This window comes from Siniperca chuatsi, linkage group LG9, assembly GCF_020085105.1.
Source record: "Siniperca chuatsi isolate FFG_IHB_CAS linkage group LG9, ASM2008510v1, whole genome shotgun sequence".
NCBI classification, from domain to species: domain Eukaryota; kingdom Metazoa; phylum Chordata; class Actinopteri; order Centrarchiformes; family Sinipercidae; genus Siniperca; species Siniperca chuatsi.
Window position 1 is genome coordinate 20,664,668 of NC_058050.1, and position 26,861 is coordinate 20,691,528.

General features: G+C 38.6%; 1 protein-coding gene across 2 annotated transcripts in view; it reads right to left on the minus strand.

Annotated features, from left to right (window-relative positions):
• LOC122881629 (CUB and sushi domain-containing protein 3-like) overlaps positions 1-26,861 on the minus strand; it is a 229,266-nt gene that overhangs the window by 119,682 nt on the left and 82,723 nt on the right. For both annotated transcript variants that reach the window (XM_044208068.1, XM_044208067.1), the window contains exons 15-28: positions 26,346-26,540; positions 25,800-25,938; positions 24,591-24,778; positions 20,710-20,898; positions 18,297-18,413; positions 14,886-15,101; positions 13,230-13,418; positions 10,447-10,616; positions 9,058-9,214; positions 6,841-7,032; positions 5,215-5,341; positions 3,823-4,025; positions 1,736-1,927; positions 136-274 (exon numbers count right to left, since the gene is read on the minus strand). In XM_044208068.1, the coding sequence (XP_044064003.1) occupies positions 136-274; positions 1,736-1,927; positions 3,823-4,025; positions 5,215-5,341; positions 6,841-7,032; positions 9,058-9,214; positions 10,447-10,616; positions 13,230-13,418; positions 14,886-15,101; positions 18,297-18,413; positions 20,710-20,898; positions 24,591-24,778; positions 25,800-25,938; positions 26,346-26,540 (2,413 nt within the window). The remainder of the gene's footprint in view (positions 1-135; positions 275-1,735; positions 1,928-3,822; positions 4,026-5,214; positions 5,342-6,840; positions 7,033-9,057; positions 9,215-10,446; positions 10,617-13,229; positions 13,419-14,885; positions 15,102-18,296; positions 18,414-20,709; positions 20,899-24,590; positions 24,779-25,799; positions 25,939-26,345; positions 26,541-26,861) is intronic.

Sequence of the window (26,861 nt, forward strand, 5' to 3'; positions counted from 1 at the left end):
TAATGCAACTGGGACAAAAAAAAACTGTTTTTTACATTTCGTCTGGCCATTCAGACATCCAGTGTTGTTTCGTTTTATGTTTTGACTAAAAGCAGTTAAACAAAGTGAAATGGACCCTGTAGCAGCTCATATTACCTGATGAAAGCCAAGGAAATGACATAGTCAGAGTGGACAGCAATAAGCCAGTCACAGTCTTTGCTGTGTGGGTAGGGGTGTGGGTAGTTGGGAGAGAGGATGAATCCCGAAGATCCAGTCACATTCCCACCACAAGGAGCTTGAGAGATTAAAAAGGAAGAAGAGATGGATGAGAAAGTGCCTGTACACAGTGATCACAAAGAAAGTGCCTGACCTGCTGCACACATCTTTGGCTGAGCTGAATTCAGTTTGAGACAGGTAGGGAACAAGCACTTCTAGGTCATTAAATATAATTGAGTCAAATTCTATGACCTTTGTCGACCTCTATCAGCAACAACCATCAGGTACTGCACTGCAGTGACATCAGGCCAAAAAACAGGGCATTAGAAAGACTATACCATTATTTCCCTACACTATGATTAAAAGAGCCATTTTTATGACACTTGTCCTACCAAGGCATTGGATCTTTCTGGTACATTTTCCAATTAATTTCTGATGTAGCCTGTTAAGTGCTTCATTCAGTGTTCAATAGGTCAGCTGCACACAAAAATACAAAGTTTGTCCTGTGTATTTGTACATATCAGGTAAGCATAAAATATGATAAATATGGAGAATAAACATACAATTCAGCAAATATGGCGGCAAAACTTTCCAACAATAAATGATTCAAACAAATAATTGGATCTCAGTTTTTCTGACTTCTGCAACTCTTTCAACAATCCAAGTCTCACAAACTGTGCACATTTGACTTATTGCGCCCTGCTTGTTATGTAATTATCTTGATGACGGTTTATCGATATGTGACTCTTGTATCTTATTGGGACTACAAAGTATTGTAGACACTTTAATAATCAATTAATAAATATGGACATTTCTGCTCTACTGTAGGATTTAGCTGGATGGATTATGTTTATGTGATTTTTAATGACATTTTTTTTAGTGCCTCAGCATGTCAGAGGATACTCTTTGTGCCTAAATCCTGAAGCCTCACAAAAGGCTTTACTTGTCATTTGTTGAGTTTGATGAATAAACTAACAGCTGCCATGTTTCACTATGAAGAAGTGTTGGTAACACGTTGACGAGTATGTTGCTCTTTTTTGGTGTGGTAACACTTAACACCTACAAATGCCTAGCTCTTTCCTGGCCAGAAAAAAACCCTCAGTTAGACTGGTTGGCAGCAACTCAAGAACATCTAGGTTTCTTTGGAACTACTTAGTGTAATTATTTCTAATTGCATTGTTAAGTAATTAGCTGTTAAGCTCTAATAAGACAATGTGTTGGGAGACCGTAGAGTACTCATTCTTTGACTGGCTACAGAAGTGGATTTGTCCACATAAGAGTTGGCAACGACTCAAACATATCTGAAGAGTCTTGTTTATCCTACGCATATTTTTAAGACATCAGTGAGAGAGAATTATAGTCTTTGCTACAGGCAGTTAATAGAAAAACTCCCTTGCTCCCTCTTCCTCTCACCAGCTCTCTTTCACTCTGATCCCCTACACTTCTCCCTCCCTCTCTCCTTCAATCTATATACCTCTCTCTGTCTCCTCCAAACATCCCACCATCTCTCTCTACCTCACACTATCTCCCTCTCTCTCACCGATGCAGCTTGGAGGGCTGGGTTGCCAGTAGTATCTATTTTCCACTTGGATGCAGGTGATTCTGCTCTCCCCCTGCAATTCATATCCCGGATCACAAGAGAAGGTCACCGAGTCACCGGGCTCCCGCCCTTCCCCGTTGCGACTGCCATTCATGGGAATACCTGGATCTCTGCAAGCTGTCGCAAGTGAACCTGAAGAGCAGACACATACGCGTGACAGACACATACGCGTGACACACACATACATAAACACACATGTGCATGCAAAGTACAGGGAATCAATGAGCACAAGAGAGAACACGCATACACACACAAGGAGTTTCATATCATATGGTAGACAGCTGTCAAGCTGAAACTGTAGCTCAAACAGAGTTAGAGCACAGAGCAGATTACGGACTGATATCAGTCAAAATCCTGCCGTGTTTTCCTAATCTGTTTTCCTAAACCACAGCTGTGGAGCAGCCCAAAGCTACCAGAATGATCTAGTAAACTCTGATGGATTCTTCAAATATTCCCATCTTGACAGACTTTATTAAAGAGACTTAACACAGTTAAGTATATTGCAGTTTAGTGTTGTTGTTGCTTATTATTGTTTTCCAAAATACAAATACATCTAGCAGAAATACATCAAGTAAAAAATGCTGAAAAAATACAAATGTGGAATTAAACGGTAATGGTGATCATAGTTAATATGATGTGATTAATAGATGACATACACAGCAAAATACATTTGATTATCTGTCTTGAGCAAACCAGGTATTTAAGTACAGAATATATCTCCCGAATCGATTCCAGCTTCAAACAAGTGCACTGAAAATCATTCAATTGATTTTGACAATATGCTGACATGCCTGTATACTAAAGAAAATGAAAACATTTACAAACTCATCATACATTAGAAGTGGTCGACCAATATGGGTTTTTCAATGGCCGATGCCAATGCCAATATTTAGAGAGCAGAGCGGCCGATGGCCGATATATAACGCCGATATCAAAACAAAGAAAAGTCTTGTAATTCCACTATTCCATGCACATCAAAATATAATATACATGATTATCTTAGCCAGTAACATGTTGTTTTAGATGGAATTTTTAAATAGAAAAATATTGGGTTATGCTGTAGAATTCAGAACGTGACTGGTACTTACGGAAGAGTGGGGTACAGTCATTCTATACATTATAACATGATATATATTTAATGTTAGCCGGTAACAGTTTTAGATTAGATTTGCTGTCATTTATGACGGGAGAAAAGTGTGTTTAAGACAATGGTGACTGAGCAAACGCTTACAGCAGGATGCATGAGTTATAGTGCAGGGCTCGAAACTAACTTTCACCACCTTCCCAAAACTCACAAGGGGGAGCGCTAACATCGTTCCACAGCAGCCACACTGACAAGGCTGCCTGCAGATGTGTCTGCAGACTTTTTTTTATTTATCGGCCTTGTGAGCGCAGGCATCGGCCAATGCCAATTATTTCAAAATGCCAGATAATCTCCCCGATTAATAGGCTGACCGATTAATCGGTCTATCATCATACATGAGGTGATATGGAACTGCTGTACTCATGTGCTTGGTTTTGAAACTACTCATCAGCAGAAAATGTATGCATTAGTATTATAGCAGCAAACGTTGCACAGGATACTATCAGCAGTGAACTGTGAAATACCTGGGTCTTGCTCTGCTCATCAAGACATGGTTAAAGATTACATAAAATACTGAGAGATCCACATGGTATGAGGAAATGTTCAAATTAAAATCTGCACCATACTTCAGTATAACTTGGTATCATTTGGGGACATCCTGATTAAAAATTCAACAAGATATTAACCTTTAATTTATTATGTGATGACACTGCTTAGACAGACATACTCTGCGCCATATGAGGCAGTCAAAAATTCAAATAACATTAAATTTTAAAAAGAAATGTTTAACAATTTCACTACAACACATTCTCAATTCAGATAGTATACAATCTTGACATACCTGTACGTTTATGTACAAACTGAATGAAATACCTTATGTTCAGAGTGACTCTCACTAAGAGCAAATCTACAGTACATCGACTATTCGTTAAGAAATACTCACTGGAGAAGTCGATGGCAAAGCCAGACTTGGTGATATAAAAGTCAGTCTCGAACTGAATGGTGACAATGTTGAGAGTAGAGTGGATCCCCTCAGGCAGCAGCGAACCGCTAACCTCCTTCAGAGACATCTCGTTCTCAGGAGGCCCATCCCACACCTTCAGGATGTCGTGGGATGCCTCTGTGTCGAATGCAAGAAACTGGAGACTGGGAGAGGTGGACACAAGAGATTGTTACTTTGGCATAGTCTGGCTTTAGATCAATTCAGTCAGTTTTAGTCAAGTCTTTGCATTTAACATATGATCAGACTGAGATGAATTCAGCTTATATGACGGTTTATTCACTCATGTTTAGTTGAATTAATGATGGTTGTGTTCACCTGCACAATTTTGGATCGCAAATACAACGGATACAACTGTTCCCAAGAAGGCAAGTAACATGGGTGCTGAACTTGGCAAGATTAAATTGAGTTCAAAGGAGAGATCTATCTAGAGACAGTGTCCCCATGCTTTTGGGCATTTCACTTGAGATTTGGTATCATCAATCAATTTCTGCCAAAGTTAGAAATATGAGAGTACAGATTTATCTGCAATCTCATCAAGAGATGGCCTGAAGCAGCTCTTCTGACAAAGAATGTGTGGCTGACTTTATGAAATCATACCATGTTTACTTCGACCTCTAAGCCCAAATGGGTTTTATTTCACAGTAATACTAGGAGCTCTCAACCAAAAAAAATGCTTCCATGTCCCGGGAAAATTCCTCTGGGTGCTGTCACAGTGTCTACAAAGTCCCTCTCCGAATCATTGTTAATGGAGCTGCTGCAGGCTGTTTCTCTTGATGACATCTAGCTTTGGAGAAGAATTTTAAGTTTAAACTGTTAACTGAACTTTACAACATTTTAGGATGTTTTCATCTTTAAGTCTTTTGAAGTCAGGTAAAGCTAGGATGACCTCAGTTAATTTTAGATGTATTTAAATAAATTCCCATCGGTTCAGTTGTAGGCAATTTCCTTGTGTATAAACTGCAGTCTCATGATAACGCCAATCAAATTCCCTTTAGTTTCATAACACAAACCCACTGAGTGTCCTACTTTGCCTTTGTTGAGTTTAACTTACATTAGTTTCTTTATGAGACTAATAATTTAAGGCCCAACTATATGTTTTTTTCCTCACCACCATATTTGATGAGTAATGATGCTCAATACAATTTGTATATTTTGATAAATTATTGCACACATTAATTAAAATATTCTAAATTATAATAATATTCTAAAAAGTTATAAATGACTTAAGAGTTATACAATGACAATAGCAAACCATTTTTCATTCATACTGGCAATACAGTATATACATAAATATGCATGCATTATTACCATGTTATTAGCAACTTGATTTACCTAACAATGTTGCCAGAGTTGACCTCAATTGTCCAGGTGCACCTCAGGTTGTTGTCGTAGGGGAAAGGATACCCAGGAGAGAGGATACGCCCTGTAGACTCACCCTTGAAACTGCCGCCACACTCCGCTGCATGAATACACACAAATAATACCAAAATACATGAAAACCTCCAAAAATGCAAACTCAGGAAATAGAGAAAGACAAGCAAATGCCCATACAGTATGTTGAAACCAAATAGTCCAAGCTCACTGAAACTCAGAGTCTAGACTGAGGAGTAATGAGCAACAGTTTAAGCTCTGCTGAAAATGAACAATTTTCTTTTTCTAACAGATAATGGGACTTCAACAAGGACTTCCTGCCTGGGCAGAGATACTCACAGATGCAAAACTTGTTTTGTTTCTAAGTATGCCTCCTAATTATGCCATTAATTAACTTTAAAAAGACTGTGTCCAGAGAATATATAGGCTTGGCCTTGCACTGCAGGGAGGACACTGCTACAAATGTTAAATGACTGAAGGAATTTCTTATCATCCAATCTATGTTGTCTCTCCCCTGGTTATCGTCTAGCTATCTATATTACAGAACAAACGGCACTTAATTAATAGGAAAATTGCATTAGATTGCCACAGTGGTAGGCTATAATCAGTATCATAACACCAGGCAAATGTAAAAGTCCTTGACAGGAGCCAGGATGTGGCCCTGGAGAAATTTCACATGCAGCTCACAGATACAAAGCTCACTATTAATATTGACCATTTAGTGATCCAGCACTGTTAAACAGTAAATCAATAGACTGATTTAGCTTTTTTTCTGATTGTATTGAACATGCCACACACAATCCTAGATCGAAGTCCTTTTACCGAAAAAGGAACAAATACATGTTTCATTGAAAAAGGCAGTAGGACATGGTGGCATTTAAATTACAATTCTGCACACGTCCAGAATTTGTAAATCATTTTTTACCCTAATCCATCATTGCTAGACAACAAGAAACAGACACTGCCTCACAACACGTTCCAGACTCAAGCAGCGTGCAGGTAATAGCTTTATCATTTCTATGTCTCAGCATGTTCTGAATATGAAAGTACAGCCAAGTCTGTACAGCATGTCCATGACTCAATCTGATATGAATACTCTGATAATTATCCTTTTACTTCTAGAAAAATGCTGATCAATTGCTTGTGGATTAGAACATCTAAGTAACACAGCCTATGAATGAAACAGTCAGAGCAACACAGAGAAAGCTCAATAGTGATTAAGATTGCTTCACTATGGTGTTCTTAATGACTCTATACAGCCAGTTCTGCATCAAGAACACACAGAGAGATCAATGATTCACAATAAAACATCAGAGCTATTTATAGTCTCTTACAAAATGACAAGTATCGTATTTTCTTTCAACATAGTTCAATTAAGTAGAAATCATCTCGGAATAAATCCTTAGGATTGACACCTAGCTGAGCAATGTTAACAGTGTGCCTGACCTGAATAATAATATATTACAGAAGGAGAGAGAAAGAGAGAGATGGACAGAGAGACAGACAGAGACCGGGAGACAGAATGTCTAGGAACAAAAATTGAGACAGAGACAAAGACAGCATACAGACCTAGGCAGAAAGGATTACCTATACATGACGGCAGGTGGTTGTCCCATGCTCTTCTCTCCCCTGTCATGCACTTCAGTATGCCACTGCCGTGCAGAGTGTAACCTTGGTCGCAGCCAAACGTGATGGCACTTCCAGCAAAGTGACCCTGGTCACTGACTTTAAAGCCAAACTGCGGCACACCTGGATCATCACAGTGGGATAGCTCAAAGCCTAGACGAGTAAGATTGAGAGGGACAGGAGGAGGAGAGGAGGGTGGAGAAGAACATGAGTTTAAGAGTGGCATAACATAAAGACCATGAACACATACAAACACAGAACTGCTTGTCAGCATTTAAAACCAAATCCATTGGAGAGCAGCCATTCTGTAAACCAGCTTCATTTATCTGTATTGTAAAGGAGTATTGATTAAGCTTTGAGAATTAATTTCCAGTTGAGCACAGATGAGGGCTGGGCTTACAGTCCTATTATATGACTTGGCAGTAAAAGATTCCTTTTGGACAGAGAGAGTACACTTAGATGTTCACAATTAAATGTTCAATTGAGTGTGGGCATTTACCACGATTGAGAAACAGCCCATCCACTTGTAACACTTTTGGGTAATACAAAAGAAAGAAAAAACAAGCCACTAACAAGAAAATGTGGCAATAACTCTTTAGCTTACCATGTTTGAACTTGACCATGGTTGTTATATGTGTTCCGCTCTTTCAGGTACTAAATGTAAGTGTTCTGGTATGCAGCAACAGTGGCCACACATAAAACCCAGCAGTGCTGATTTATGGTCTCTTCTCACACCGAGGTCCATGCCCATGCCAGATGTTATGGTAGTATTACAAGTGTCATGCCCAGTATAAATCTCCAGCAGTTACTGCTCACATTTAGAAAATTACCTCAGCACTTTTGGTAGAAGAGTCATGAAAACATGATCAGATTTCATTTCCAGACAAGATTTAAGCTGCCCATATCCCACCTTCTCCTGCCCTCGTGCTGTTCATACATCAGTCAATCCTCTCCAAGTTGAAAAAGCCTATTCATTCTGGTTGAAAATACTAAGTAAAGGCTGCACTTTGAGATGGATAAAGGGTGCTAGCTTACATTCAACTATTTACCTTGTCCACATCCCTGGAAAAATCTGAAATTAAATCTAATTATGTGATACTTACTTATGGGTAATTCTGTAACTCAAAAGGCAGGTTGTAATTAAACCATAATTTCTTCTCACCTAATTGTAGTTGCATTTAGATGCTGATGGCAATTTATTTAGTTGTTGTAAATGAGTACACATTCCTGATTAATATACATTTTATTATTATTTTTGCAGGTCTGTCAGGATGCAAAATAAAACTAACTAACTCTATCATAAAACTATTTTTTATTTGAACTATAGTATAACTGTTTGTACCTGGCACATGTGGTGTAATTATCACAGACTGAAAATTGCCAGTGTGGGCCTAGTAATTGCAAGTTAGCTAAAAACTTTTTTGCTTTCATACTATTCAAGTCAAAACAGCACTTGGCCTGTTGCCATTCTCACTAACTATGTTGAATTCTACCTTAGAAAACTCACTGGTAGACAAAAAGAATTCAGAGAGCTCAATTGCAGGTGAAACACAAAAACACTTTAAATTGGACTGCAAAATGCAGTGTCACCAAAACATTCTCGCGCCACAGTAATAAATTAGAAATGGTTAGCAACAATACACAGTCAGCAAGCCAATTAGGGGGAGAAACAAAACCCATCTATTACTGGCCTACTTACAGCAATGACCCAAACTTTCAATACACACACATGCACTCATTCATACTGTATGTAGAGGCACACATTATATACAGTACATGCACATACACATTGCTAATACATGCACAAACACACTGATTTCAAACAATCCCAACAATAATTCACCTGTTTTAACAAGGTACAGTTAGACAGGTATGGACGCTAATTGCAGGAGTGGAGCGCAAAGGAAAACAGGGAAAAGAGATTCATATAGAGAGATAGAGGGAGAGAAAGGGAGGAAATAAAAAAGCAAATTTTCCTCCAGGAATAGTGCAGATACACATGCTGTGTTTACTGGATACCCTGACAGTGAAAGACACAGTGAAGCAGGGTGAGGGTCAATTAACATTTTCTTTTAAATTCTGCTACTTGAAATGCCTGGCTCCTGAAGAGAGGCTAAATTCACTCATTTGGAAAAGCTTTAGGGTCCTCCTCCCGCAGGGAAATGAAATGTGACTTACTGTGGTATATGAGCCGGAACCCCGCTGCCGTTGCCTCCTGGTCAGAGTAAAATTCAAGCCACAGATAGTTGGAGGTGCTGGTAAGGGACAGACCTTGCATGGACGTGCCTGTGTTCGTGCCAAGGAGTGGGGCTGCACCGTCTTTACCATCATACACCTGATCAGAGACAGAGAAGAACATGATAGAGAGTTTTGCTGCTTATGGAGGATTAAATACTCACAATAAAGTAGAATGATAATATTAAGAATTAAATATTAATACTGAAGAAAGAGAACCACAATTCAAAAGAAGCTATCCTCTGTTTTACATGGCACATCTATTGCAAAACCAATGTCCTAAATGGGATGTGAAAATTAGATTGGAGTGACCATAATTCTACCCATTGATTTGCTACTGTGCATCTGTAGAGCTGAATTAACAAGGTAGTTGGTGGGATTCATGATGTCAAACTAAAAAAAAGACTATTTAACAGCAATTATCAACCAAATATTAAATGTTCTTTAATACTGAAGTACTAAAATCCAATGATAATTTAAAATGAGTGCATTGCCCACACAATGAGTACAATACATTGTTTTTCTGTTTTGTGGATTTTTGCAAAACATAATTGCATTTTTAATCTTTATTTGTTATTCTATTTTATCACTGACATTTTTTAATCCTCACACTTAATGGAAATTATTATATGTGGAAGAAGCACACTTTTAAATTTGCAAGTACGAATTTCCAGCAGTATACCTAATCTTTCCTGATTGACATCTGTGAAATAACAAGAAATGAAATACAAGGCTCTGGGCGCTGCCTTTGAAATACTAGTGGGGCCCTCTCTGTTTTGTTTAGTTTTTCCCTTTCTTCAAGTCAATTTAGCTCTCAAAGCATATCTTTCCACATTTCAGATGTTCACAAAATGACTAAGTACAAGAGATTACTGTCTACACAACTCCATTACTAGAAACACAGATAGTAGGCTACAATGCTCTGTTAATTAGAGCATTAGACAAGACATCTGCATCCCAAAAAGAGTGCATTCCAGCTGTGAAGTGGGGACTACATAGTCATTTGCATCACATCTGTGGTGCTTACCAAAGCTGTTAAAATGCCCTTGAGCAAAGAAATGAATCCCTTCCTTCCCAAAGGGATGATGCTGATGATGCTTTTTGACCTTTGCTCTGACTTCCAAGGCAAAACAATTCTGCATTCTGCTTGGTGCTTTCTACTAAATCCCTTTTCTAGTTTCCCATGTTGAAAAGCACTAGGACTCATATACTTAAACATTAATTAAAAATGACACACATTGATTTGACTTAGTTCTTAACCAAAGCCCTGTGTTTATTTGTACATTATCTATTTTCTGTCAACAAAGAAGAAGGGCTGCATTGTGTCTTTACCTTGAGGATGTCACCTTGGGCAAGTTGAAATGTGCTGGCAGTGATGTTGATGCCTTTGCCTGTTTGGACCTGAATGCTGTAAACACATTCGTGGCTGTTGTCATAGTTCATTGGATAGTTTGGTGACAAAAGAACTCCCTCATTGTTGGAGACTGTCGATCCACACTCAGCTACAAGAAAACAAACAGAGACAATAGACATAATCAGTTACACAACAACAGGCACTGCAAAAACAGACTCTACTAGGAACTACTTTGGAATAAATACACTAAGATTGATAGACATTATATAACTGGTTCATTAGCATGTTACTATGCTAGATAAAGGTATAATTCAAATGTCTTATTTGGATGATCGTGATTACTGATTCATCTAAGTGTCCATCCCTTTTAATACTTTAGTATCATAATAATCATTATCAACTGGCACTGACACATTGTGAAACATTGAGTAGACTATTAAACGGTCAGTGTAAAAACATCACAGGCTAAGATTTACCGCACTGGCTTTCTTGCACCATGCCAACAAAAAGTAGAGGATTACTTTCCAAAAAGAAATGTTCTGAATCAAGAGCCAATTATGGATTTTGAATGGAAGGGACATCAATATGCATTCCTCTGCATGGTTTATATACATACACCAAGCAGCACATGACACTACTTTTAATGTATTTATTTTCGTTTTAAAAAAAAGAGCATGCCTACTTCAAAACTCGTGTAAAATTCATGCCATCATAGAAGTCCTTTTCTGGACTTCACAGGGCTAAAGTGGTGCGCCAGAGGCAGTTTTGTGCAAGAACCTATTAAGCACTCCATCACAGGTTGTGATGTAACTACAGTGGTGTGAAAAGGTGTTTGCCCCTTCCTGGTTTCTTATTTTTTTGCATGTTTTTCACACTTAAATGTTTCAGATCATCAAACTAATTTAAATATTAGTCAAAGATAACTCAAGTAAACACAAAATGCAGTTTTTAAATGAAGGTTGTTATTATTAAGGGAAAACAAAATCCAAACCTACATGGCCCTGTGTGAAAGTGAAGTCATTGCCCCCTAAACCTAATAACTGGTTGGGCCACCCTTAGCAGCAACAACTGCAATCAAGCATTGGCAATAACTTGCAATGAGTCTTTTATAGCGCTGTGGAGGAATTTTGGCTCACTCATCTTTGCAGAATTGTTGTAATTCAGCCACATTGGAGGGTTTTCGAGCATGAACTGCCTTTTTAAGGTCATGCCACAGCATCTCAATAGGATTCAGGTCAGGACTTTGACTAGGCCAGAGGTGGACTTGCTGGTGTGTTTTGGATCATTGTCCTGCTGCAGAACCCAAGTTCGCTTCAGCTTGAGGTCATGAACAGATGGCCAAACTTTCTCCTTCAGGAGTTTTTGGTAGACAGCAGAATTCATGGTTCCATTTATCACAGTAAGTCTTCCAGGTCCTGAAGCAGCAAGACCATCACACTACCACCACCATATTTTACTGCTGGTACGATGTTCTTTTTCTGAAATGCAGTGTTACTTTTACGCCAGATGTAATGGGACACACACCTTCCAAAAAAGTTAAATTGTTGTCTCATCAGTCCACAGTATTTTCCCAAAAGTCTTAGTGATCATCAAGATGTTTTCTGGCAAAAATGAGATGAGCCTTTTTTTTTTTTTTTTTTTTTTTGCTCAGAAGTTATTTTTGGCTTGGAACTCTGCCATGCAGGCCATTTTTGCCCAGTATCTTTCTTATGGTGGAGTCATGAAACCTGACCTTAACTGAGGCAAGTGAGGCCTGCAGTTCTTTGGATGTTGTTGTGGGGTCTTTTGTGACCTCTTGGATGAGTCGTCGCTGCGCTCTTGGGGTAATTTTGGTCGGCTGGTCACTCCTGGGAAGGTTCACCACTGTTCCATGTTTTCACCATTTGTGGATAATGGCTCTCACTGTGGTTCGCTCGCTGGAGTCCCAAAGCTTTAGAAATGGCTTTATAACCTTTTCCAGACTGATAGATCTCAATTACTTTCTTTCTCATTTGTTCCTGAATTTCATTGGATCTCGGCATGATGTCTAGCTTTTGAAGATCTTTTGGTCTTTTTCACTTTGTCAGGCAGGTCCTATTTAAGTGATTTCTTGACTGAGAACAGGTGTGGCAGTAATCAGGCCTGGGTGTGGCTAGGGAAATTGAACTCAGGTGTGATAAACCACAGTTAAGTTATTCACACAGGGCCATGTAGGTTTGGATTTAGTTTTCCCTTAATAATAACCTTCATTTAAAAACTGCATTTTGTGTTTACTTGTGTTATCTTTAACTAATATTTAAATTTGTTTGATGATCTGAAACATTTAAGTGTGACAAACATGCAAAAAAATAAGAAATCAGGAAGGGGGCAAACACTTTTTCACACCACTGTAGTTTACATGACACAATGCCTCTGCTGTCAAACAACTAGATAAGTGGAGTCCGCTCTTAAAATGTGCAAATACTGTAATTGTGCTTCTCTGGGGCGGGTATTGGTATTGTCCCTGAACTCCTCTCCCTTGACCTGCCCTTGAAGCACCCTTCAGTGGAAAAGAGATCTCCCAGGATAGTTTTAATCTAGCAGCTCACAGCAGTATTAATCACAGGTCTGAGTTTTTAATTGTAGTCTGCTTAAGTAAATCCAATTCCACTGAGTTCTTAAATGTCTAATAAAAAGTTTAAATCTCTGCCAAATACATTTAAAACCTGACACTGGCTAGCAGCATAAATACTGCAATATACATACAGGAAAGAAAACGGAATAAAAGCAGCTGACCACGTACCCACACACCTTGGCAGAGGGGCACTCCACATACGGCGGCCACCTCCCAAGCACACAATCTCCCTCGCCCCCTGTAGACGATAGCCCGTGTTGCAGTAGAACGCCAGTGAGTCCCCAATGCCAAACCTGGAGCCTGTGTGCCAGCCGAACCGAGGCGTTCCAGGGTCCTGACAGGGTTCGAGATTGTACTCTGAAAACAAGATAGATTTTAAAAAAAAATCAGTTTCAACAAATACAAATGCTGTCTTACCCACAAAAAATATATTACCAATACTATACTACTAATAAAACTATTATAATGACTGTTACTTATACTTATATTGATAATAATCCCCATAGGAGAAATCAGGTTGTTCTCATGCTCCCTTCAAAAAAACAAACAAAAAAACTCTGAAGTGAATGCACGTTCAGCCATAGAAAGCACTATTGCAAATTGTAGGGATTAAGTGTCTTGCTCAAGGACACTTCATCAGGTTGGGATACATGCCAAACGCTTGAACCCTGGATGTCTGGAAGACGGATGGGCTCTCTAAAAACTAGGCCACCCTGCATGCAATATTATTATACATGGGTTGTTGGTGGCCTTATCATTTGAGATGTAGATGCAACTCAGGCTGCATAAGAAGAATAAGGTCTTACTCCGGCAGCATTCTTCTTATGGCCTGTATTTGGCAGTATGCAGAACTATGTAGGCCTATTGATTTCAACACAACAAAACGTTACAACAGCACCCTACTGTAGGATGTGGCCTGACAGCATTGGCAAATTTTCATCAAAGGTCATAAAAGGTTAAAAAATGAATTCTAATCAGGAAATCTATAGATGCTAATTACAGAGCATGCAAGGACATACGCACACACACTGACAAACTAAATTTCATGAATATTCATGGCTGCATAAGTTATGCTTCACTTCAGCGAACAGCAGGCAAACATTTAGCCAGAATGCTCATGAAGCAGACCCTCTTGCTCTCCCTTTTTCTACTTTACCATATCTCTCTTTTTTGCTCTCTTTCTCTCTCTCTCTCTGCCATCTCCATCAACCCTGCTCACTCAGCATCACCATCTGTCTCATCTCCTTTCTCTCTCTCTCTATCTCCCTCCCTAAGCCTCCCATCTACACCTCTCTCTCCATTCCTTGGTCTCTGCATGGGGGGCCCATTATTTCTGTACACCCCCCCTTTCCCCTCCGTTTTCTCAGCCCTGAGGATACTGACCCACATGGCATGCTTTGATCATCATTCCCATCACGGTCAGACATCCTCTACCTGCGTGACCTCGTTGTCTCTTAATTATCATCCTCTGATCAGCACAGCCTGAGGCATGGTCTACCTTAAGCCCGCTCCCATTCTGACCGACAAATCTCTCCTCACATGTTACTTTATGCACGCTTCAGAGAGGCTTAGCACTTTCGATCTCATCATTGAACGAGCTGTCTTTCTCTTTCTGTCTGTCTGTCACAGTGTCTTTTGCTTTCTAACCCCCCTACTTAACAACTCCACCCACCACATTTTCAGCATCCTCCTCCCTTCTGCCTCCTCCACACAATTTATCCCCCTTCCTCTTTAAAAACCTTCCCTACCCATCCTGTCTACACACCTACCAATACTCCCCCCCTCCCTGCCTCCTACAGAGAGAACCCTCATATGCCTTCATACCTGAGAAGGAGATGTTGAATCCCTGCAGCGATATGGAGAAGTCAGAAATGAAGCGTAGCTGGGCCTTGAAGTTCCCATACAGGCCGGCGTTTACTGGTGCAGGCCTCTCTGAGCCGGTGAGTCGAGCCAGTGGTTGGGCGAAGCTGCCATTTTCTGTTATCAGAAGGTAGTCATGGTGATCCTCCAGGTGGAAGGAGTGAAAAGTGAATTGGACACCTTGGAGGAGAAAATAAGAAAGCCCAGCATTAAAGGTTTTCAGGAAAATACGAAGAATCACTGATAGAGATATAGAAAATGAATGGAATATGTTAATATAATTGAACAGAATATGTAATGCATAAATTTGATGTTTTCATGTCCATACTGACCTATAAGGTTAAGAAATGGATTTGCTGTTTACATTGTAGGGCACAGACTGAAATTGAAAGCAATGACCTCAAACTGAATGTGACCATTATTCAATTTAAATTGTAACTATAATTTCAAATGTCATTATCATGGGTAGAAATCGGCTGTATTAATTTGGGTTTAGCATGCTGAAACATCCACCTACACAACGCATTTTTCATTCATTAAATAATGATTGCTTTAATCCTTATAGCAGCACTAGGAATGAGTAAATTAATCGTATTAAAATGATCATACTGAAATGAAAAGGAAAAAGTTAAATTTAAAAAGAGATCCAAAAAAGATTAAAAGCAATTTCAAAATGCAAAGTGAATAGAAAACATACAGTGAAAACTATCAAAGTAAAAGTTAGATTTTCACAGCTGTCTTTTTTTAAAACTATGCAATTTAAGAAGCATGGCCTTTCCACCAGTGCATTAGTCAGTATTTCTCACACTTTGGCATCTGCCCATCATTTAAAACTTTAAAACTTGAGGACAACACATCCTTAAGAAGAGAAGAGAAGACAGAACATAATCAATGATAGAAAATCTGCTACAGCAGCAACAAAAATCTATCAGTTGTTTTCAGGTTGGTCAAAATTATTAAAATGTTTCTATCAACAAACTATTATTTAACTTTTAAGTTGGAAAACAAGATCTAGGTCTGTACATCCTGCTTCTATTTTCACACTGTAACTCAGACCAATTAAACACACCTTCATCCCATCCATGATGGCCAGTTGGTTGCTTTTCAGTACAATAAGCGCTGCCATTTTAATGCCATCTGTTGAATCTGTTCGAATATGACTCTATAATGTCCTCCGCAATGTTTGGCTCACTTGATAAAGAAAGTCCCAAATGACCATAAAATAAATAACAAAATGGAATGATTGATTGTGCTCTGTAAAACAGCAATTATATTACAAAGAGTAAAGGCAAATGATCAATTAATCAAGAGCCATCCCCATGAGGGGACATCCCAATATTTTAATATAGAAGGTACGGGATGTTGATAATTACTGAGTGGAATAGTTACATAGCTACTTTCCCTTAAGATGAATTTGTCTCTGTAGACACAGGATAAAAATACACAAGGTAAATCAATGCCATGATGAAAGATTCCTAATCTGTTCTCACATATAAAGCAAGAGCTTGATATATTTCTTCATGCAGGGAAGAGACACCCTGATGGGAAACATCAACTGTGTTTCAGGTAGTGCAGATGAAAATCTATAAGATCTATAAAATCTAAAGACTATAGTGCAATGGCTAGAGTATAGTTTTGGTTAACTCCCTAACCCAATGCCCGGGTACTAGTACAAGTATTGCTGGACGAGGAACTTTAGAGGCAACCTTATAGGTTTTGAACCTTAAAATGATGGGAATAAGTGTGCTTCTGAGAACTTCAGTGCCCATATATTTGACTATAATAATATTTGACTATAATTAGTCAATTATTTGGAAGTTGTCATAATTTCGAGCTGTTATCGGTTTTCAGTGAGTGCAATTGAGTTTTATGCCAGTTATTGATGAATGTTAAAAGACCCATGTAAGAAATGAAAAGGATAATGCTGTTGATAGGAGAGCGTATGTGAGGTCATTGTTGAAAGGTTGTTGTTACAACTGAAAAGAAATAAGACAGGGAAAAACAAAGAACAATACAATGCAGTTGAAACAAGTATTCAGTTGTTGGTGCGAGTTATTTAGGGGCTGGTTAAGTGATGTCATTGGGTATTCCACTACTTTTTTATTTCATGCCAGTCTCCTCTTAAAAGCTACACACACAGATATAACCATTAACTTGCCATCATGAGCCTAATGGTTTACATATGTATATGTATGTGTACAGTAATTATATTAATCTTGTCTTACCTAGCAAGAAAATGAACTCATGACAGGAGTTAAACACAAATTGGACACCTTTGAGGTAGAATTTTAAAAAAATGCTTAATTTTGTTTTCATGGTGTCAAACAACTCAGAGTGGACGGATTGCTGAGACTTCAACCACCAAAGGTGACTCTTTAGAGGAAATAGAGGTGCTAGTTTTGACAAGAGGATCAATTGGTAATGTACAAAGAGTACAATCTGGCATTTCAATGGGCCTTTTGAAAGAGGATAACAAGAAACACTATAGTAAAATATAGGGATAATACAGCTTGGTGCTAGGGCACTGAGATAAGCTCAAAGTACTTTTCAAATGATAATGAATAAGAATGTCTCGGAGAACTGGTTACTGATCACATAACTGCAGTGAGTGCTGTGATAACGGAATTAAACAAATTAAATAAAGAATAATGTGTGAATAAAACTGAGATACCAGAATTCTGTTACCAGGTGAACCACTGAAATGTCAAAGCTGTTGATTAAATGAGCTAGGTGAAAAATGTATAAAATGCAATAATGTAAATGTTATCCAATTGAGGAATGTATAAAGCAGCCTATGTGTACAACATTGGCTCAAATAAGTAAAATGAGTGGAAGAACTGCTAATGAAGAACTACGAAATAAACTGAATTCTTTGATACTTGAACACACTTTTAAAAATCATCACAGTTAATTTTTAAATAAGTGAACACCTCAGAGTGTAATGTTATCCATACGCATATTCTGGCCAGTTGCCAAAGATGAAAAACAGTACATTTAAATTATTTATTATTATAAATAATATTTGCTCAAGTAAAACATATGCTTTACACACTTCTCACTTTATAATAATAAATCCCTGTAATGTTCTTGGAATCCGTGGTGGGGGTGTCGTTTTAATTTATAGTATAATAATTTGGTCATTGTTAGGACTATTGAGTGTGTCACTGTGGTGAGGACTATAAAATAAATGTGCTGTTAGTGAGGTGCAGTGTGTGAATGATTCACAAAAAGTACAAAATAAATATATTAACATAATAATTAACATATCTATAATTTAAGAGTTCCTCAACCAAAATAAAAAAAATATTTTAGTACGCATTGTATATATGTATACGTTGAAGAATGTATCATTTTAAATTAGTGGTGTTTTCCTACCTTTTCCATGGCTGACTTCTACAGTCCACGTACAGTTTAAAGAGTTAGGATATAGCTCCGGGAAGCCAGGTGATAAGATGATCCCTCCAGGTCCCCTGATATCCCCACCACATGAAGCTGAATAGAAAGGGAAGATAATGAATGGTAACTATTGCTGAAAAAAATTAAAATAAAAATTGTAAATGAACCAATAAATCCTTCACCTGAAGACAGAGGAGCGATTTAAATGAATAATGCATTTGAGTCACATCACATCCTGTCCTGCTATTTTTATGAGTACCTGTAATTCTGCCAACACAATGTTTTTTTTTTCCTCCCTCTCTCTCCAAACCTGCCCTACTGCCAGGACAATAAATTATTCATTAATACAGCTATCCATCCATATTTTCTCCTCTCCTATGGCATCTTAAAACTGAAAGACATTGTCAGAAAACATGATAATCCATTAAATTTACTTACAATTTAAAAGAACCGACACAAGCATATTCAGCGGATTAGAGCATCTGGCTTTATTTTGATTGGGACTTCAAAGTGATTTTGAATTTCGTCCAAACAGAAACAAACAAACAATTGCGCCCAGCTACTTTTCAGTCAGGTTGTGAGGATAATCTAGTTGCAACCCACCATGTAGAGTAGTTACAGCTGAGGTGATAGGGAGTGTTGTCTAAAGGAGTAGCTCTCATAGTAACCTCAGTAATATGACTCTAATGCATGTTGTCTATTTACATATACTTTACTGCCAGAAAGCTCCTTATCTCATCAATGGAAGTTAATGAGATAAATCTTTACCCTCATTGGCTGCTGTGGTTAATGCTAGAGCCATTTGATGGTTAACTGGTCTAATTGGATATTGCTCAAACCTGCAACCGTTTTCTCATGCTGCCATTGTGGTTCAACTAAAAGGTCATTTTGCATAAAGGGCACTGCTTTTTAAATATAGCATTTATGAAATTGGACAAGCTTTGCTTTTCTTCTTTCTTTAAGTCTATGTGCATGGGTTTGTGTGTGTGTTCTTTGGCCTGAATGCCCTAAGAGTGACGTTACAGCCTCGGATGCCTTCCTTAAAAACAGCGATCGTTGACAAATATTAGAAGTAGAACTCTTGTGCATGTACATATTTTCAAAGTAATGAATGTCAGATGATGTTTTGGAGGATCACTGATATGCCTGAGGCTCCACAGCTGCACACACCCACCCCCCTCTTATCCTCTCTCCTTCCACCCTTGGGCCCTCCAGCCAGCACAACACATCAAGGCCTGAATCCTTACCCACCAACAAAATTATATCAAATATTTTATTAATGAACCAAAATTACATAAAGTCATTAAAAGTGGATGAGTACGCTTGGCAAACTATCTACTTTAGAGGCTCCATAGGCAGAGAGCCAAGGCATTTGGCACCAGTCTGGCACAAACCTAGGCAAGACAATGCTCCAAGATACAAAATGAATTTTCAGGACATCCATTGGGCTGAAGCTGTATAACACGGCACTGCATCATATGCACGGTATGGTGCTCCCCGCCAACCCTTGCATGTATTGTATTCATTATATTCTTTCAACTGAGTGATCCGTGACTAAGAGACATCATTTATGGTTTGTACGCTGCAACAGTAATCGCCACAATTGTCCTTCAGTGTGCTTCTAAACAGCACAAACAGCAAAACTGTACAAATACAGCCGGCAGAGAGATAATGTGAGATATCAAAACTATCAGGAACATGCTGAACTTCATGCTTTGAAGTAGAGCATTACATGAATCATAACACCCCAAGTAAGTTTTTCACACAAGGACTGGATCTATTTGCTGAATAAAAAGCATTTTGACAATTGTCTGTTTGGTTAGTCAGACGGGCTGTGGGCTACCCATAGTCATTTATGCTTGTGTCGTTAGCTCTTGCCAACAAGGCCATGTATTTTCTTTTCTTTTTTTTTTGAGGTTTCAGAATAAATACAGTAATGGAAGCTGCTGCTATAAGAACCCAGTTACCTTTTGCAAAATAAATTTTGACACCTCTTGCCAATTACTAGTGGCTACAAGTATTTGTGGCTAAAAGACTCTGCCAGATTATACATCCTAATGAGCTGATCTGGTGCTGTATAAAAATCAATCAGTACTTCAGGTCATAACCAGGTCAATTATCAGATGCCCTGTCAATGACTCTTAACATTCATATTAGAATTCTTCAAGGCATTTTTTGTATTTTTAGTCTTACAGCTCTAAGGTGTTCAAAACGACCATATCATGTCATAGGCTACAGTGTCATTCAGAGTCATTTTAAGAACATAAAAACCAAAATGGTATAAAAAAGATATTACAAATAAGATTAGCATTCACACACTCTCATGGATGAGACTGATGCCTCTGCTGGAATGCACTGCAAAAAAAATTAGTAGAACATTTTGTATACATACCATCACAAGTGGGCAGTGGGTGGCTCCAGAAGTGGTTCTTCTCACAAACCAGTGGTTCCTCATGGCTCAGCCTGTATCCTGGGTCACACTGGAAGGACACCGTGGAGCCAATGGACAGGTCATGGCTTAACCGTATGCCATTCACTGGGATACCAGGATCCATACAGGAGTATGTGTCCAATGTGACCACTACAGAAATTAAAATCAAACTGTTATTTATTGAATAGGTTTTGAGAGAATTGTACATATTCACCATGGCAATTGAATGTATTTACTGTTGTATTTGATTTTTATAGCAAGTCAAACTTTATATAGTTTCTAGTTTTTGTGTTAACTTATGGGCTAGTTGTCTGTGTCTGTTACGGTGACTGATGATGAGAATTACCAAGCTACACATCTTCATTGTATTGTGACATGTGGACTATGTATTAAGTACAGCATTTACTGTGCAAGGGACTGCATGTTTTTCCATTCTGTCACACAACTATTTATAAAGTAGAGGAGGGTCTGCTCTTTGTTATGAAAATAAAATGACTGCCAAGCTAAAGAGGTAAGTCATACAGCATACATGAAACATAAAATATCAACTCTATTTTTGCAATCAGTAGAATTTCTAGGCCACAGTCATACAAAAAAGTGCTGACAGAACCTTTGTTATTACAATCATCACAACAAAGGTAGATCTGCATACATAATACAGAAGGCAAGTTTTCCAAAGTAAGAGATTTACTTTGACCTTTATTTTGACTTTTAACTTCAAAAAGGAATGCTCGCTCATGCTTACTCAAAAGTGAGAAAAATATATTACATGACGAAAAAAGACACTGCACAGAAAAAGTGACACATTTCAGACAACAGTAAAGGCTGTTTTATAACACGGCACAGTTGAGACTTTGAAGAAAAATGCACTATTGCATCGACTGGTGAGATGTTTAACAATTTCTTTTTAAATAACCTTGATAGAGTTCTTCAGTTCCTCTAAACAAGATTTTATTTTCATACATTTAAGCAAGTCACCCACTGAGAAAAGGCCAAAAGTAGATGCTGTAGGTGGTGAGGAGGAGTACAGGGAGTACATGGGGAGAGAGAATTGGGGGTATGACCTCAGTGAAACTGTACAAATATACTGCCTCCTGTTCTATGCATGTGTTGGACCACCACTTCTGGCTTTCATTTAAAAATAATCTAACTGGCTATGAACTGGATACATAGTAGTTCCAGCTCCCTCTTAATCTTCAGTGATGCAAGCTGCAAAGAGATGCCCCCATTCTTCCCTGGTATTTCCAGGACTGCCGTTTGGATATCTTCCGAGCAGGTTTGCTTTTGAAGCACTAAAAATATGCAGATGTTAGGCATTGACTGGCAACAGTTGCGTAAATCAGTTATCAGGTCATCAGTGGGTATTCTAAGCTAGCATTTTCAGAACCTGTATTTTAATCTCTTACTTTTGCCATTTTGCAAACAATTTAATTAAACATGTAAGCATTAATTTTAGGGAGTTACTGGGAAAATGGCTATGGGCTGTCTGTCTATTAATCTATCTATCCATCCATATTACCAGACCATCCATATACACAGCCAGTAAGATATAATTGAACAGACATTTAGAGAAAAAAGCACACCTGATGAGTAACAGATACCAGAAATGGCTTGAGCTACTTGAATCAAACTGTGGTCATACACATATACAAATATTCGGAACAGATATTAACACAGCTGCAAGGTGTAACTAGCTATCACTTTTTGTTCTCTTTCAGAGGTGTCCTGGTACTAGTCCAGATTTGGGTGCTGCAGTAGTTTCAGGTGACTGTCCCAGTAAAAGGACTTAGACATGTCAGCAAATAGTATCCTGTTCATTGTGGGATGTCTGGCATCAGTGACTGTGAGCCCAGCATGAATTGCATTTAAAGGTACAGCAGACAATGTGAAATGTATGTAAAATTGCACCCACTGCAGAATCAAACAGCACTGGCTGCATACACTCTCAGCAAGTCAAACAAATATTGTCGATCTGAAAAGGATTAATACCCCATTGTAATAAATTCTAATGCGTTAGGAGAAGACCAGCAGAAGTTACTTTTGCCCGTGTGGCACTGCATTATAGACAAGAAATGACACAGTTAACAGTGTAATACAGTTATACTAAAGGGTTTGTGAGCTATAGATTACAGTCATCAACATTAATAACCTGTATAACAGCTCAGGCAGACTGATTATTCATGTGTGAAAACAGGGCTCTTCCTTTTTACTGCTAGGCCTCTGTAGAAAACTTGTCTTGCTCTCCTTGAGTAATAGTTGATATTTTTAGTAAGAGAAAGTGAATTTTGCCTGAACATGTTAGAGAAGTAGAGCATTCATTGACCAGTGTTGGTATTGACCTCTAAAAAATCATGCAAAAATAATAATTAAAAAAACGGTCAGGCGTAAAATTATAGAAAACATACATCGAATATGTGGGCCTAAATATTATTTGATAACATTTTGTAGTATTTTTTGTAACTGAATAGATTTAAGTTATCCTTAAGCTTAAGTTATTACATACAAAGTTAATGATGCAGTGTTTCTGTGCATCAGTTTATTCACAGCATAATTCACAACCGCCCTACTTTGTAAGACCAATTTTACAAATGAACTAGGCTGGGTTTCCCCAAAGCATTTCAGCAATAAGATATGTCCTAAATTGCAATGGAAGAAGCTAATATGATCTTACTGTTATTGCTTTTCAATAGCCTCATCAACAAAAGAGAAATGCACTTGAGAGTGAAACATAATAAGACAAAGGCACTTGTGGTCTGCTTTCAGTCAATAATACAGCCATAATAACAAACTCTGTCTTATGAATCACATCTGAGTGACAAGGGTAATGGTGCTAGTGCAAACAATCGTGAAAATACATCACACTATGTCCAGAGTATTTTTCTGTTTGATTTTTCAAAGGCTACAACTCCATGCATAATGATGTGGAAAGAAAGTTTATAACACAAACTCTCCTGAGAGCAGAAGATTTTACCCAGACTGTAGTCTGTGCACTTGAAGACAACCTTCCTCCATAAGCTTGCATCTTTAAACTTGGGGCTACTGTTGCGCCTGACAAGGGGCAGTAAAGCACCAGAACACATTTAGATAGCAAAACAGTGAGTCTGGGGACTGGGATTTGGGGCAGGTCCCTTCAAGTCCATTGCTGACATAAATCCCACAATTCCATTGAACACTCACAATAATATTCAATAAGCAGCACTGATTAAGATGTTACAGCTAACTTTGTCGCTAAAGTTTGGCTTTTATTTCATCCAGAAGCTATTCCCTAACCTCTCGCATAAAAGGCATAAAATATTGCTCAACTTGAAATAATTGTGTGAGGTATCCTTAACAATTAACATTAGTGGTACCATATGACTTACAATAGCAGTGTTGACCTTGGTCTCCCTCTAAAATGTTAGGCAATGTTTAAAATTCTGTAGTCTCACTCTTGAATTTTAATCCAAGTACCTAAACTGAATACATTTTGTTTCATCCTGAGAACCGAAGATCATTGAGTCAAGTTGTTATGCAAATACTGGTGCTCCTGTCATGTTATCCACCTGAAACACATCCTCAACACAGTTTGGTCTTGACACATAGTTCCAGAAACTTTATAAAAGTGTTACAGGAAAGGCAGACCAATTTAAAATTTGAGTGCCATTAACCACCGCATAATTGGAGTTTTGTCTCTTTGTTTCTTTCCTTTATTTGACATATCTAATTTAAAACTGATTCAGTGATTTTAAATGCTATGAAAAGTAACAAGAATATTCATGTACCGTTCCAAAAATATTTTGCATTCATAACTCATCCAGTTTAATGTTTTATAGTGCATGAAGGTAATAGTAGCATACTCTCACCTTCGTAGAATATCTTGAAGCCGCTGTTTGATCGACTGTTATCGGTGGTGAAAAGCAGATACAGAAAGTTACTGCTACTAAACAGGAACTGAGGGACCTGGGTTCCATTAAACGAGCCAATCAGAGGAGAGAGCAGGTTGGGACCATCATGCACTTCCAGGAAGTCATAACTGAGCTCAGTTTGAAACCTTGAGAGTAAAGAGAGCAGAAAGAGGGAGTTGCAGAGCAGACAATTATTTGTATTCAAAACAATACTTCTGCTTTGATAGATTGGACAGTTTGAAACCATTTAGCCTGTTGTGTCCGCAGAGAAAACGGTCTAATTTTGAGGAGATAAATGAGAAGAAAGGGCTTGCACAGCAAGTGTTCCAATTATTGCAATAGTATAAGATCAATGAGTTTCTTGGAAATCTGACATGGTATGGATCCGTGGTCACCCTCAGGTCTCTACATCATTAAACAAGTGACATCAGCACAGACCACAGATTTCCAATATTAATCTCAATATTGTGGACAATGCAAAGAGCTTAAAAAAAAAAAGCATATAGTATTACACCACTATCAACTGCATAATCTAGGCATAGGAAAACTTCATTCTAACTCATTTTAAGTAAGAGGGGCAAAAGATTTGGGCTCATTTCACAAAAAAAATCATAGGTAAAGTAGCTTTTTGTTTCTTTACAAAGGAGTGTGTCAGCACAGAGAAAGCATTGATTATAAAATATGAACAATTCATGGTTTTGCTTCTTAATGGTGAAAAATAAGGATCTTAAAGCAAGCAAGGCTATTTTTTTTTCTTTCTTTCTTCTTCTCTGAGGAAGTGAGCGGGAGCCAGTAAGCGAAATAAAGAATAACTCGAGGCTTTCATTTTCAACATTTTTGGAAACTAGGTCCAGGACTGCGTTCCACCTCTTCAGACGCTCTATTTCTAACTCAGAGGCTTCCAGGGCTAAGGGTATGCCTTCTGTGTTTGTGCGTACAGTATGTGCGTAAATTCACGTTTTGTGTGTGTGTGTGTGTGTGTGTGTGTGTGTGTGTGTATGCAGGTCTATGTCTGTGTTTGTATAGTAGTAGTACATTCAGTACATTACGTGGATATACATACATACATAAGGGATTGTATGCTGTCTCAGTTTTTGTCTGTGTCTTTGTGTGAGTGTGTGTATCTTTGTTTCCACGGCCGAGTTGTTGCAGCACTGTCATACAAACCTGTCAAAACTGATCTTGATGGAGCTTCCCGGCTCGGCCTCAATGACCCACTCACAACTCAGGGAGTCTTTGTAGTAGCCTGGCCACCCCGGGGAGAGGATGACACCAGACGGCCCCGAGTAGTGGCCCCCACAAGGAGCTGGAGGAGCAGGGAGGTGGAAGAATGGTGAGAGGGATGGGGAGGATAAAGATATAAATTAAAGATATAAACAGATCGAAGGGTGGAGGAGAGGAGAGGAGAGGAGAGGAGAGGAAAGGAAGAAAATAGATGGAGAAAAGTTGTTGTTTTAAAGACAATACCACTCCGTAATCTTTTTGTACCCACATGAAAAACAATGAAAGAAAATAAATATAGGATGAGTCACAAAGGGCTGGAGATACACAAATACCTGAAAATAATACAAGATAAATGTAGCCCAGTTTGGGTGGACTGCATTTTCACATAACCCACGCAAAATTCCCTCTGTTCTTTCTTTCTCTTCCTGACTCAATAGTTGTTATATCTGTCCACTAACCACACAGTTATTAGCTATTCCATTTCAGTACCTTCACATTTGGGAATGAGTCCGCTCCACATCACCTTGGCTTCCTCCAGGTGGCATGTGATTGTGTCAGCCCCCTGCGTCTTGATGAAACCCTCCTCACAAACCACAGAGATGGAGCTCCCCAGTTGGAAACTGTCCCCAAAGCGCCTGGCATTCAACGGTATGCCAGGGTCAGGGCACTCATTACGCCCGAAAGCTTGTAATGAGAAGAAAGAGAACAAGATCTAGTGACAAACACTCTTGTGTGAATGAGAAATGGGGTCTTTGAGTAGGGAGATAAGGGAAATGGATGTAGCTGTCCGTAGGAGAGAAAAAAAACAGAGGTCTTCTCTATACACCTGAGGGTGACAGTAGCCTCTGTCTTTAGAGCTTGTTGCGCCTTCGCCAAGACAAAAAGAATTACGGTGGCGTTCTATTAGGCAATGAGGCACAAGAGTTAGGAACTATTTACACCGTCCTAAATGCTGCTTTTTGTTTTATTAAGGCACTTTAGCTTCACCTGGAGTGCAATGTCATA